This window comes from Semicossyphus pulcher, unplaced genomic scaffold (assembly GCF_022749685.1).
Source record: "Semicossyphus pulcher isolate SPU_LCO1_2020_fin unplaced genomic scaffold, fSemPul1.0.p SCAF_13, whole genome shotgun sequence".
Taxonomy (NCBI): domain Eukaryota; kingdom Metazoa; phylum Chordata; class Actinopteri; order Labriformes; family Labridae; genus Semicossyphus; species Semicossyphus pulcher.
This window is the reverse complement of record NW_027211637.1, coordinates 10,967,843-10,981,746: the sequence shown is the minus strand read 5'-3', so window position 1 is coordinate 10,981,746 and position 13,904 is coordinate 10,967,843. Positions and strand designations below refer to the sequence as shown.

Sequence of the window (13,904 nt, the reverse complement as noted above, 5' to 3'; positions counted from 1 at the left end):
TTTGCTCTCACCGCTCTACTCACTGACTGTATGTATAGATGGACAACGCGTATCCATCTGCTCCCATTGTACAGGATTGATGCCAAAATAGCCCCTGTGATAGGCGCTGCCATCTTGCAATGGTGACGTCATATGACGCCAGAGACTGCGCAGTAGAGATCGGCGAGTGAAGCGGCCGTAGCCAATTCCGCTAACCTAAACACACACTTAACTTACCGAAAAAACAGCAAGGATCCCGCACGTCGGTGTGTTAAACAGCAGAATAGCTTCTTTGTGTTGGTCTGAGGTTAACGTTCATGGGTATGGAAACTTCAATGACTGTAGTGATTGTTTTAGTTATATTTCCACTCGCGGATCGTCCTCCACTCTGTTCACCCGGAACCGATTGGCTTCAGGACCCGAATTTGTCAACAGAGCTGTCAATCATTATTTTGACAGCATCAAATATAACTAATTAAAAATAAACTTATCAGAAAAATGAACACTTGGACGTAAATCAGTATGATAATAACTAACTATAATGAAAGACACCATGTTTGAGAAAAATGTATTTGGCGTGTATTTTGATTTTATAGTTTGACCCATGTCCCACCTGTTAACATGGAGGAGGTGGGCTTTATGACCTATACTGCAGCCAGTCAGAAGGGGGCGCCCGAAAGGTTTGGGCTTCACTTTTAGGGAGCCGTCATGTTGTCCATCTTTTTATACAGTCTATGGTTTTACCCATGTCCCATCTGATATAGGAGGAGTGGGTTTTATGACCTATACCGCAGCTAGTCAGCAGGGGGTGCTCGAAATGTTTTGGCTTCACTTGTGAGGAGCTGTCAAGTCCTCCATCTTTTTACTCAGTCTATGGTCAGAACACCGTTGAGACAACAAAAATCATAGCTTTTGCCTGTGTAAAAAACTGAAATTCCAAAACTAAGCCACGGGTAATAACGTTTCACAAGTGAGAAGATGTTTTACAATATTTTTCTGTTATGAACGTTTTAATTTTATAGCAGATGTCTGTTGCCACCAAAAGTAATAATATAACTATTACTAATAATATAACTAACTATCATTAGCTCTGGTATTTGCTACCAGAAGCTCCATATAGTGATCATCATCAACCGGAAGTGTCTCAGTAAACCAAAATAGAATTTCAAGAGCTGAATTTGAGAAAACTGAATGTGGAATTTGAATATTCACATATTCTGTATCCAAATTCTGAACATTACATGCAGTTTTAAGTTTACTGGAATTCAGTTTCAAACTAATACATTCAATTTCCAATTATGTGATTCAGTCAAATTTCAAATGCAGTTTCTACTACATTGACCCTGAGTAAAGTATGGCAACATGCCTGAAGGTACACACGTAGAGTCAGAGGTGAGAGGCTGTATGACTGAAGCAGCATCATCAGGGTAAGATTGATCAGTGTAATACAATATTATTGCCACTGTGCAGCTTTTTCTGGTAAAATGTGGACTTAATGTTAATGTTTTCTATGAAGGGAATGTGTGGGAGAAAATTCATATTTACCTCAGACTTGAAATGAGACTCATTGAAGACGAAAAGGTAACTTGATTAAAAGTGATTTTTTTTTTATTGTGCCAACGTTTCTTATGATATCATTACTAAACAGCTGATGTATGTTAAAAAATAACATCAACTACAAGATTGATTCATTTATTTTGTGAGTGCCCTTTCCTGTTCAGGATTGACTGGGCTGTTATCAAACAGTTCATAATGAGCATGAGGATGAGCATTCATAGAATGCACTAAGCAGCCTTTAAATGCTGAACACATTTAAAAATGAAGCCTGCTTCCAATTTGGAGCAGTTGGCTTTCTCAAAACTTATTTTTTGATGCAATGCCATACAGTGTAGGTTACACCATCACAATATTAAAATAACAGAATAAATGCTTTATAGACATTCACAATAGTATACATTGCTCAGTTACTGTACTCCAGATGAAGATAAGGAAGGACACTCTGAAATGCAAATGACCGACAAAAAAGCAAAGAGAAGCCACTTCTTACAAAAGCTTAAGGAAAAGATTGAGGACACCCTGAGCTTTTTCTTAAGTCTCCTTGCCTCAATGTTAGACAAATAAATGGATTGAGAATGACTAGGATCGTGCTTAGACCTGGTATTATCATGCATTCTGTGTGATCAAATCAAAAGTGGACAGCTCTAAGTACAGTTGTTCACACTTTGCATTATGATGTGTCTCCAAAAGATCAAAAACATCAAAACATTAAAAAAAAATTGACTAGCAAAAGACAGAAAGAGAGCTGTGCTCATGTGGGCAAGAAAGATGGGGGGAGGGAAAAAATAAAGAATAAAGACACAAATGACAACTTGATATAAAAGTTTATTTTATCATGATTTTACTCGACAGTTCTGTTCAGGTTTATCAGTAAAGTGTATAAACTCCACTGCAGACTGGAGTCTCTGTTAACAGTGAAAAGACATCCAAAAAGATCTGTGTGACTAACACAAAGATCATCACATCTGAATCCTCACTGCACTGCATTATTATAAAATATAATAAACTGCTTGTGGCTCATGTCTCCCACTCATGTCATTCCAAGCAGGAGACGTAGTGTAGTTTGCATTATAGTGTTTGTGCACTGAAATACCAGACAAATTGCACCCTTTATTCTGTAAGAGACAGAGCATGACAAACAGATCTGGCTGCATCTGCTTGTCTCCTCTCTGAATCAACTGTGTCCTCATTGCGCTGCATTAAACTATGATGAACTGCTCGTAGATAACATTTCTTGCCCACAGGGTGTCACCCTCTTCCCTCCTCAGTATATGACTATCCCATATTGAAAAATACATTCACTCTCCTTTACTAAAAGAAAAAAAACAAATTATATGTCCTGTATTTTTGTATTTCTCTCTCTAAAGCATAAAGCACATTTTCACATCCTTGGAATCACATTGGAAATAAAAAAAAAAGATTGCTTCCTCAATGGTGATACCAGGTGTAAACAGGGCCTGATGCACATATATTTTTTACATAGGAAGAGTGATGGCTTAGTCACAAAAGCGCTATAAAAGTGCAGCCCATTTACCATTTAGTCAAACAGATACGGACCTTTATCTTATCAAGCCAGTGAACAAAGTTTACATTAAGCTTTAAGACATTACACTGACACAAAATGGAACATGAAAAAACAGGAGTGACACCTCTTCGACTGTAATATGTGCATGGCAAAGAACAAACGTATAGCCACTATCCTGTCCTGACAGCAACAGGTTAGCAGACAGGATCTGAACTGTTTGATCCTTTCAGGCTGTGATATATCTCAAGTTCTGATCCCTCATTGAGACAGGGGCTTAGAAGTCCTCGTCCTGCAGTACTGGCTTGTGGTTCTGCTCAGCAGCCATGGCCTGTAAAGATTCCCTCTGGATCTGCCTGGCCTTGTTGTACAAGAAGACCCCTATGAACACGAGGATGGTACCAGTGGCGCTGAGGATGGTAATCTGGTTACTAAACACGATGATGCTCAGCCAAATGGACAGGGCGTGTTTGACAGTACTGGCAACACTGGGGAAAAGATGTGGGTTGTTACTAATGGCATTTTTTAGGAGCTTGTTCTCTTTCCTATGATTTCCAACTTCTAACAATTTGTGGCATTAGCATTAACTCAAGGATGAGGATAGTTTTAGCTTACCTCTATCCTCCACTGCCCTCATGTTAAAGTGCAACTCACAGTTAGAAAATCACTGCATTAGAATGAGCAACATCTGTGCTCCAAGTAACTGTGAATACAGAATGACAGAATGGTAACAACTGAGGTTGTTCCAATAGCCCAGAAAAAAATACATTACTGGGATTTCATGTAAATAAGTGTCAAGAGTTCGAAGGCTGTGATGTTATTCAAATGTGCAATTAGTGCAGGGCAAGTCTGTTTGCAAAAACATGGCTTGTAAATTAAAAAACTCAGGGGAATAGGAAAGACTGGTTCCAACACAGTACTGTGTAGACTGGTGTAAAGGCTTCTGTTCACAAAATGATATCAATTGGGCAATCATCACCAAACTGCTGCTATATGCTGACAATACGGTCAGAATTTAGGCATAGATCCTTTAGTAGCTCCTTTAGTAGGCAAAATTTTAGCACAGATTAAGAGCCACTTTATTAATGAGTTTTGAGCTTGTGTCTTACCTAAACGTAACAGGGGAAATCCTTCCCATGAGAGCATATGCAGTGACACTCTGCAGGTGGAACAGGGTGCCATCGAAAAGCAGCAACAGGATAATGTCTTGACTAAAGACGAAGCTCTGCCCACTCTTCCCGATCATTGGGATATCCTAGAAACATCAGACGGAGCACTACTACCATCAACAAGCTCAACATTGACCTTCAGTCCTGCCACATCCAGTTTTGTAATTAATATATGTATAATTAATACTGTAATAATTAATTCTGTTTTATAGTATATTCCTGCCTGTTTATGATTGTAAAGGTTGCAACTTTGTCTTTTTATAAATTTAGGAAATTTAATCCAAAAATGACTACAAACTCATATATATAATATATAGGTACAAGATACTGAAATAAACCCTTGCTGTTATAGTAATTAAATTAATAATAATTATGTATATGACGTACCAACAGGAACACCCAGGCAGGTATTAGCATGATTACTGCAGCTGCACTGGTATAGAACTGCAGTTCCGAAGGGCTGTAAAAAAGAAAAACATCTGAGAATTTATAAGAAGGGTTTGATTGTAAAAAATAAGTTAAAATTACAAATAGGAGGGTTCTCAAGTCTTTTTACCTGAACCTGTATGTGTCTCCACTAAGCAGCTTTTTAGAGAATACATTCTGCAAACTGAGATCAGAGAGAGAGGGTTAAATGAAGTATCTCACTGTGTGCAGGATAGCAGGTTTGAGTGATTAAGTACCAGTCCATGATGTTGGTGGACAGAGCAGCAGAGAAACCTAGCATGTTGAAGCTGATCTCAGTGGCTGTGCAGAGGGCCAGGCCGGCCATGACAGGGAAAAGGGACAGGTTCACCCACATCCCTGCAGATTGGAGAACAAACAGTATACACAAGTTTGCAAGTACTCAGTACTCAGATGCCTATACCAAGCAACATTCTGCAAGGAGAGGATAGAGCTCCAGCACAGCTCAGAGAGTACATATTGAAGCTCACTGCAAAGTAATACTGAATGATTTAATATTTACATTTCTTAATCTTAAGTGTCCTACATTCGGGCTAAAATTATACGGTTAGAGTAAAAATTATGAAAGACAGAGGAAGTTTAAGAGAATTCTTGAGTTCAGCTTTACTGCTATCATCAAAATGTACATATCAATCAATCAATCAATTAAATTATATTTATATAGCGCCAAATCATAACCAAAGTTATCTCAAGACACTTCAGCAGCAGAGCAGGTCTAGACCGAACTCTTTTTTATATTACTAAGAGAGACCCAACATGAATCCACCATGAGCAGTACTTAGCAACATTTGGCAACAGTGGCAAGGAAAAACTATCTTTTAACAGGCAGAAACCTCGAGCAGCCATCTGCCTCGACTGGATGGGCCAAAATGGGTGATAGAGGGAGATACAGGATAGAGACAGGCTAAGAGAGCAACCACATCAACATATGCTCTTGTTACATCAAGAACATTATGTTATTGTTACATCAACCACAACAACAACAACAATAATATAGATAACAGTAATTGTAACAGTTGAAGTAAAGCTTTGAGTCAAGCAGCTTTAAGATTCACTTTAACAATTTAAATTGTTCACACAGCAGTATGGGGTCTGCAGCAACGATACCCTAGAACCTACGAGACAAGGGAGCTCAAAAACTCCCGGAAAGATATATGGTTAGTGACGGTAATATGACAACACATAGTTATTTAAGATACATTAATACAACATGAATGTATACTGAGGGATAGATCTGCTGTACTTTGAGACCAAAAGTAAGATGCTAGAAATGTGTGCTCTTGTAAACAAATTGGTTGTAGCCTATGATGACATAGCAAACAAAAAGAGAGAGTTTAACAGAGTTCACAAATGGTCAAAACACAAAATAAACTAATTATAATAATAATTATTGATAACTTCTGCAGTATTTACATTTATTTCGATATAAAAAATGCTATGCTATGTTTTCATGTCCATACAATTAACAATCATACTTTTTTTCATTTATTTGGGGACTTTTAAGTCTATGTTCCTCGAACAACACAACCCACCACTGGGGGAAAAGCTCTCACTTTTCAGGCAAGTGAGAGCTTGGAAAAAGCAGAAGGCAGAACTTGAAGCGGAGGTTGACGTCAAACGGGCCAGGCTGCAAGTTGCAAGTTCGTTACTGTAGCTAGGCTACAGTACTGTAGTTGTAATAACATATTCAAAATATGTACCGGTGTTTTACTGTTAAACTAAAGTTTGTTACTGTAAATAATACAGTACTTTATATGTAATACTATATTGAAAATATACAATTTTACTGTAAAGAAAAGTTTACATAAATATTTCTGCTGTTTATATAAAAAAATACAGTATTTGTATTTTCAAATTTGGCTGTGATTTATTTTTATTATTATTAGAAGCCTCCTTCAAATAGTTGCCTGCCCCTATTCGTAGTCTGGTCCCAAACAAATTTTTTGTAGCCCCGGCTACTATTTGAGGAAATACGGTATGTAAATATATATATATATTTTTTTTTTTAAATTGACAAGTTAAATAACATAAAAAAATGAAAAAAAGGGATTGGAATAAAACATCTTAAAAAAACACATGAATATGCATACAAGGTTTTATTCTGTTTTAATTTAACACAAGTCTTATGTTCTTTTATAGTGAATGCAATGAGAGATCCACAAATTGACTGTGCAGTAGGGATCTGCAAAAAACTTGTCAGCAGTTTCTCCTACAGCTGGAGGCGTAAAAAGGACCTAGCACGGGCTCAAAAGGAGCTGAAGCTTCCAGAGCATGGGCTGAAGATGGAATGCCCCACAAGGTGGGGATCAAGGCAGGCAATGATTGCAAGAGTCCTGGTGCAGCAGAGGGCCATTTCGCAAGTCTTATCTTCTGACTGAAAAGCAAGACACCTCATCCCAACATGGCAGGACACTGACATCCTGGAAGCCGTCAACAAAGCCCTCCACCCTCTGTTTGAGTTTACTGATGCACTGTCCAGTGAGAAGTATGTCAGTGTTTCGTTTGTGAAGCCAGTCCTCCACCTGTTCAGCTCCTCCATCCTCAAAGTAAGTGATGGTGTTCCAGGCCTGATCAACACCATCAAAACCAAAATCCTCACTTACTTGGAGGAAAAATACAAGGATCCTGAGACACAAGAACTGCTAGTCATGGCCTCTGCTCTCGATCCACGCTTCAAGCTGAGATACGTCAGTGAGGACAGGATTGCACCAATCCAGGCCAGACTCATATCAGAGATGGCTACCTCTGCAAGCATGGTTAGTAATAATTGTGGATACATAGATACAGAATTTATAATAAATTCAAGATATTAAGTGGATTAAAATGTGCTAAAAGGTCATTGATGTGCTGTAATCTGAATATGGATGTTAAATATGTTCCATAAGACTGAATTTGTTATTGTTATTTCTTATTTTATTTATCATGTACTTTTCAAGGAGAAGGGCACAACTGATCCATGTGGAGGGACTGCAGACAGTGCAGAGGATGCATCCAGTACATCTAAGAAAAAGAAGACCTTGGGGAGCTTCTTCAAGGTCACTGGGGCAACCACAACAGGGTCCTCTCCTCACCAGGAACAGCAGGCTGTAGCCTCTGAGCTTCAGTTTTACCTACAGTGTGCCAGCCTTAACAGTGAAGAGGACCCGCTGGACTGATGGAAGGAACATCAGAGACTCTACCCACAAGTTTCAAAGCTGGCAAAAAAGTACTTGTGCATTCCTGCAACAAGTTCCCCGTCAGAGAGGGTCTTTAGCGCTGGGGGAAATGTAGTAACCTGCCTTCGCTCGTCTCTCAAGCTAGAAAATGTTGACAGGCAGGTGTTTCTTGCCAAAAGCATGTAGGCCTAAGCCTAATGTTATTGCCTTTTCTGTATAAGCTGTAATTGTTTCCATTGAGTTGCACTTTGTGATTGCACTTTGTAATAGCATATTTATTCAGTTAGCCCTTGGTAAATTTTAAATTTTTGGGTAAATTTTATTTTTGTATTATTTAGCATTTATTCTTATTTAAAGTTGCACTTAAAACTGTTCACATATTGTTTGTTTAAAAGTAGTGCAACAAGGGAGCGGACAATGGAGTAGGCTGCGTTTTGATAACCTCTGCTCAAACTTAAATTTAAAAGTTATATTTAGGCACTCCACGTCCACAGAAGGCTACGTTTTAATGTTCTAAGCTACTTTGGGACCTTTTGGTTAAACTGTCTCTCTTCCATTACTGCGCCAATGGCCAACAATTGGCGGAAATACAAATTCACCGGAGGAACCTTCGCCACCGGGCATAAAGCCGCGACCTTGAGTGCTTCCTCGGATGCTAGCGGACGGGACTCTCCTAAACCTGATGACCGAGCGGACACCGCAGACATGAAGGCCGAAATACTGAACTCATTGAAAAAGGACATTGTGATGTTACTTAGTCGGAGGTGAAAACCGTGCTGGCGGAAGAGCTTGAAAAGGTCAGATACAATGTACAGGCGGTGAAAGCGGAGGTTGCTAACAGCACGGCTACAATTCGCTTTGACCTTGACACAATGAAAACAACAATATCTGAAATGGAACGCGGACTTTCATCATGCTCGGACGACGTGACTTCACTGCAAATAACAGTGGGCAAACTTGAGACCGAGGTAACCAATTTAAGAGAAAAATGCCTTGACATGGAGGGAAGGATGAGACGTCCTAATATTCGGATCCTGAATGTGCCGGAGACTCCTGGTTCAAGTTCCCCATCTGCTGTTTCCAGCCTGTTGAAAAAAGTGCTGAACAGGTATAAAAACACCTTGATCGACAGGTCTCATCGGGGTCTCCAGGCAAGGAGACCTGATAAACCCCGTGTCATTGTGGCGAAGCTACATTATTATCAAGATTGTGTGGAAGTTCTCCGCCGTGCTCGTGAATCTGGTCCTCTTCAGTTCAACGGGGCTCCCGTCTACATATACCCGGACTACCCCCCGAGCATGGCGCAAGCCAGATCAGCATTTATGGAAGTGAAACGTCTGCTACGAGGACGGGAAAACATCTATCCAGCGCGACTACGAGTGACACACAATGGGACTGAAAAGCAGTTTCAAAACCCGGAGGACGCCCTGGCATACGTGAAGACTAACATTCTACCAGAGAGGGTCTGAACAGATCACGAGTAAGAGAAAGCTGTTTATCATAGGGGTCTTGTTCTTGATGTTATCACTCCTGGTGAGTAATAAACACACACAGTGACTATCACTTAACTGACCAAGGACTCAAGTTGAAGATGTTGATATCTTCTTGGCTGACTAATATCTATAGTTGCTAAAACATAATTATGCAAAAAGAATACAAGAAGAAACAACATAAATTAGAAGAACACTTTACGGGTCCTAAGTGTATAGTTTCTAGTCATCTGTGTTATTATTCTTCTTAGTTCGTGCCTCTCTTGCTTATGCCTGCTTGGATACTTTATTTTAATTAGTATGTGACACAATTTTTGTTTACATAGAGCTATTACAGGATAGTTTTCTCTATATGTTCTCAGTGAATAGCTCAAATCTTAGTTCACGACAACACTGTTTTTATTTTTATTTTTTACTGTTATTGCTATTACTACTTTCCTAATAGAGCTTTTTTGATTTTGATATCTACAAAAGGAAGCGTGCCTTTAGGTGGAAGTGTTCATACATAATACGTATCAATATGATTATCAATGTACCTTACATTATTTGAAATCAATCAGCAGAGCTTATCCAGTAAGGTTTGTGCATTCCCCCTGTAAACATTTAAATGTGTGAACACCATTGCAAGGGGTTTGGGTACCACCTCATTCTAATAGGTGTTAGGGGTTGGGAAACAAATGTACCTGATCTGTCTTTCTTTAGTTTACTTCTTCCTTTTCTCCTTTTTTTTTTTTTCTTTTCTCCTTTTTCTTTCCTCCTTCTTTGTCTCTTCCTTATGTGGGGATCTTGTCAGCTTTCAAATTCAAACCTATCCTGCTGCAGAATGGCTATAACTTTTTGTGCTAATACATAAGACAATGACCACATTAGCCTTACCAAGTGGACCAGTTGGTTGCAATGTAACCTTTGTTAGCTGGAATGTAAAATCCTTAAATCACCCTGTTAAACGCAAAAAAGTATGATCTCACCTAGAAAAACTTAACGTAGGTATCGCCTACCTTCAGGAAACACATCTGCATACTTTTGATCATTTCAGGCTCAGAGGGGGATGGATTGGTCAGTTATATCATTAAAATTTCCATCATAAGTCCAGAGGTGCAGCCATCCATATTAACAAAAATATCCCATTTGTAATGTCGAAGGTTGAAACGGACTCCTCGGGTCGCTACATAATTGTGGTAGGCAGACTTTATAATACACCGGTTATTCTGGCTAATGTCTATGCCCCGCACTGTGATGACAGCTCTTTTTTTTTTACAAAGTTTTTCTCTCAACTTCCGAACATGGATACTCACCATCTTATCTTAGGTGGTGATATGAACTGTGCAATGTCACCTAATCTAGACCGTAGCTCATCCAATGTCTCAGTCACATCTAAAACAGCTCTTACCATCCAATCATTCCTCAATATAAATGGAATAACTGATGTTTGGTGCTTCTTGAATCCTAAATCTAGAAGTTACTCCTTTTTTTCACCCGTTCACGGAACATACTCACGAATTGACTATTTTCAAGACTTCTACCAGTAATAACTAAATGTGAATATCAAGCAATAATCATTTCGGATCTTGCCCCCTTATCAATGACTTTGCCAACCTCTCATACCAACTACCGTCCCTGGCGTCTCAACTCACTGTTACTTTCTGATGAAAACTTTGTTAATTTTATATCGTCTGAAATAACCACATTTCTTAAACATAACCAGACCCCAGGAATGTCTGCATCAACAATCTGGGAGTCAATGAAGGCATATCTAAGGGGGAAAAATTATTTCATACTGTGCAAAACTAAGAAAAAGTCATAACGCAAAACTTGAACAGTTAACAAACGATATTTTAAATTTAGATAGAGTTCTCGCCTCTACTCCATCGAATGACTTATTTAAAAAAAGACTGGCTCTCCAGACAGAATTTAACCTACTATCAACGAAGCATATTGAAAACCTTATTACCAAAATGCAAAGTAAATCCTACAAATCTGGTGAAAAAGCCGGGAAAATCCTTGACCACCAGCTCCATCAGAAATCATCAGACCGAATTATAGCTGAGATAAATGATGAATTTGGCTCTAGACACAAGGACCATTCAGAAATTAACTCATGTTTTCACAAATTTTACGCAAAACTGTATAATACAGAATCTCTCAAGAATGAGTCTTTGTTCAGTAAATTTTTTGAGAAATTAGAGATCCCCACTATTGATAGTGACATTGCCACTGATCTGGAAAAACCGTTCTCTGTAGCAGAACTTGTAAACGCCACAAACTCTATGCAAAAAGGGAAATCTCCTGGCCCTGACGGGTTTCCAAGTGAATTTTATAAAAAATTTGCCACCCAACTTGCCCCTGTTCTACTTTCTGTATTTGAGGAGTCCTTTGATACTTCTTCACTTCCTCCAACAATGCGACAGGCAGTCATTTCACTTATTCATAAAAAAGATAAAAGTTCTTTGGAGTGTGGTTCATATCGCCCTATCTCTCTTCTAAATGTTGACAGTAGAATTCTAGCTAAAATGCTGGCACACCGATTAGAAACTATTTTACCTTCCATTATATCTGATGACCAAACAGGGTTCATTAAAAACCGCTACTCATTCTTTAATATACGACGCCTATTCAATATAATTTATGACCCCGCTCCGCCCAATACCCCAGAGATATTAATATCCCTCGATGCTGAGAAAGCATTTGATCGGGTGGAGTGGGATTACTTATTTTATACCCTCAAGCAATTTGGCTTTGGTTCCAAATTTATCTCCTGGATAAGAGTGTTATACCCATCCTCAACAGCAGCTATCTGCACAAACAATAACCTCTCCTCCTATTTTCCACTCCTGCATGTCCGCTATCACCTCTATCTTTTGCAATAGCAGTCAAGCCGTTAACGGTGGCATTGCGCGGTGAAGTTGATATAAAGGGAATATGGCGAAATGGTTTAGAACATAGGATATCACTCTACTTTTATTTTTATTCAACCCCCTAACTTGTCTGCCAGTCATACTAAATATACTGGGAGAGTTTGGTAAAATATCTGGGTTCAGAGTCAATTTGCAAAAAAATGAAATTATGCCAATTAATGCTGCCACTAAATCACTAACACTTGACCACTTTCCCCTCAAGGTAAATACACGTTCAAATACTTAGGAATTTGGATCACGTATGAGTTTAAAGATATCGTTAAAGCTAATTTTCCCCCATTATTGCATAATTTAAAACAAGATCTGGAACGCTGGGGTTTGCTACCTTTGTCATTAGGAGGGAGAATCAATGTGTGCCCCTTTACTTTTGTCCAAATCATTTTTCACATCAATAGATAAACTAATATCAGGATTTATCTGGAATAAGAAAATCCCTAGAATACGTAAAAATATGTTGCAGCGCCATCGCATATATGGTGGATTTTCCCTTCCCAACTTTCAATACTACTACTGGGCGACGAACATACGGAACATACTTTACTGGAAAGAGTCCCCAGATTTGCCTACAGCTCCCAAATGGTTACAACTAGAAAATTTATCGTTTGATGGTACTTCCTTAAGGGCACTCCTCAGTACAAAACTCCCTCTACCTGAACCTATATCTATATACACTTCAAACCCAATCGTAAAACATCCTTTCAAGATATGGACACAGTTTAGAAGATTTTTCTCCCTAAGAGAACTCTCAATCTATGCCCCCATAACGAAAAACCATCTATTTAAACCATCAATCATAGATAAAGCTTTTAACATCTGGACTGAGGGAGTAGTCGCTACGATAAAAGATCTGTTTATTGACAATAATTTTGCATCTTTCGATCAGCTAACATTCAAATTTAACATTCCCCGCTCACAATTCTTTAGATTTCTGCAACTTTGTAATTTTATATTAACGTCCATTTCCTCCTTCCCGTCCAAACCAACCAGCTCTCTCCTAGATTCTATTTTAAAACTCAATCCATACTCCAAAGGGTCCATTGGGCTGGTTTATTCCTTACTTAGTTCTCATGATTTGAAACCTCTGACTTCGTTGAAAAATCGGTGGGAAGTAGAATTGGGCATACAGCTTTCTGAGAAAATCTGGGAAGAAGCTTTAGACTAGATACATTCCTCTTCTATTTGCTTAAGACACGCTGTGATTCAATTCAAGGTTTTGCATTGCCTCCACTGGTCCAAAGTCAAATTGTCTAAAATAACTCCCTCTGCTGACTCCACATGTGACCGATGCAGACAGGCACCGGGCACCCTCTCACATATGTTCTGGTCCTGTCCAAAACTAGACAGATTTTGGAAACTCATATTCACACTCTTTACAGATGTCTTGAAAATATCTTTAAAACCCTCTCCTATTACCGCAATTTTTAGAGTTGTACCACCTGACGTACACCTCAACCGCCGGGCAAAAATTATGATAGCCTTCGGATCTCTCCTGGATCGTCAGCTGATATTGTATAAATGGAAAGAGAAATTTCCTCCAAATTTTAAATCATGGTTAAATGATTTCACACATCATTTAGCACTTGAGAAAATATGTTACACCACAAGAGGCAGTGCCCAGAAATTTTATGCCATTCTGAACTTGCATAGGAAAA

At 38.9% G+C, this 13,904-nt stretch overlaps 1 protein-coding gene across 1 annotated transcript in view; it reads right to left on the bottom strand.

Moving 5' to 3' along the window:
* Nucleotides 1–1,605: 1,605 nt before the first annotated feature.
* Nucleotides 1,606–13,904, bottom strand: part of LOC138589195 (solute carrier family 35 member E2A-like) — a 29,497-nt gene continuing 17,198 nt past the window's right edge. Inside the window, exons 5-9 of the mRNA XM_069659388.1 lie at nt 4,911–5,031; nt 4,784–4,837; nt 4,615–4,687; nt 4,168–4,313; nt 1,606–3,546 (exon numbers count right to left, since the gene is read on the bottom strand). Coding sequence (XP_069515489.1) covers nt 3,336–3,546; nt 4,168–4,313; nt 4,615–4,687; nt 4,784–4,837; nt 4,911–5,031 — 605 coding nt within the window. The 3' untranslated portion in view covers nt 1,606–3,335. The remainder of the gene's footprint in view (nt 3,547–4,167; nt 4,314–4,614; nt 4,688–4,783; nt 4,838–4,910; nt 5,032–13,904) is intronic.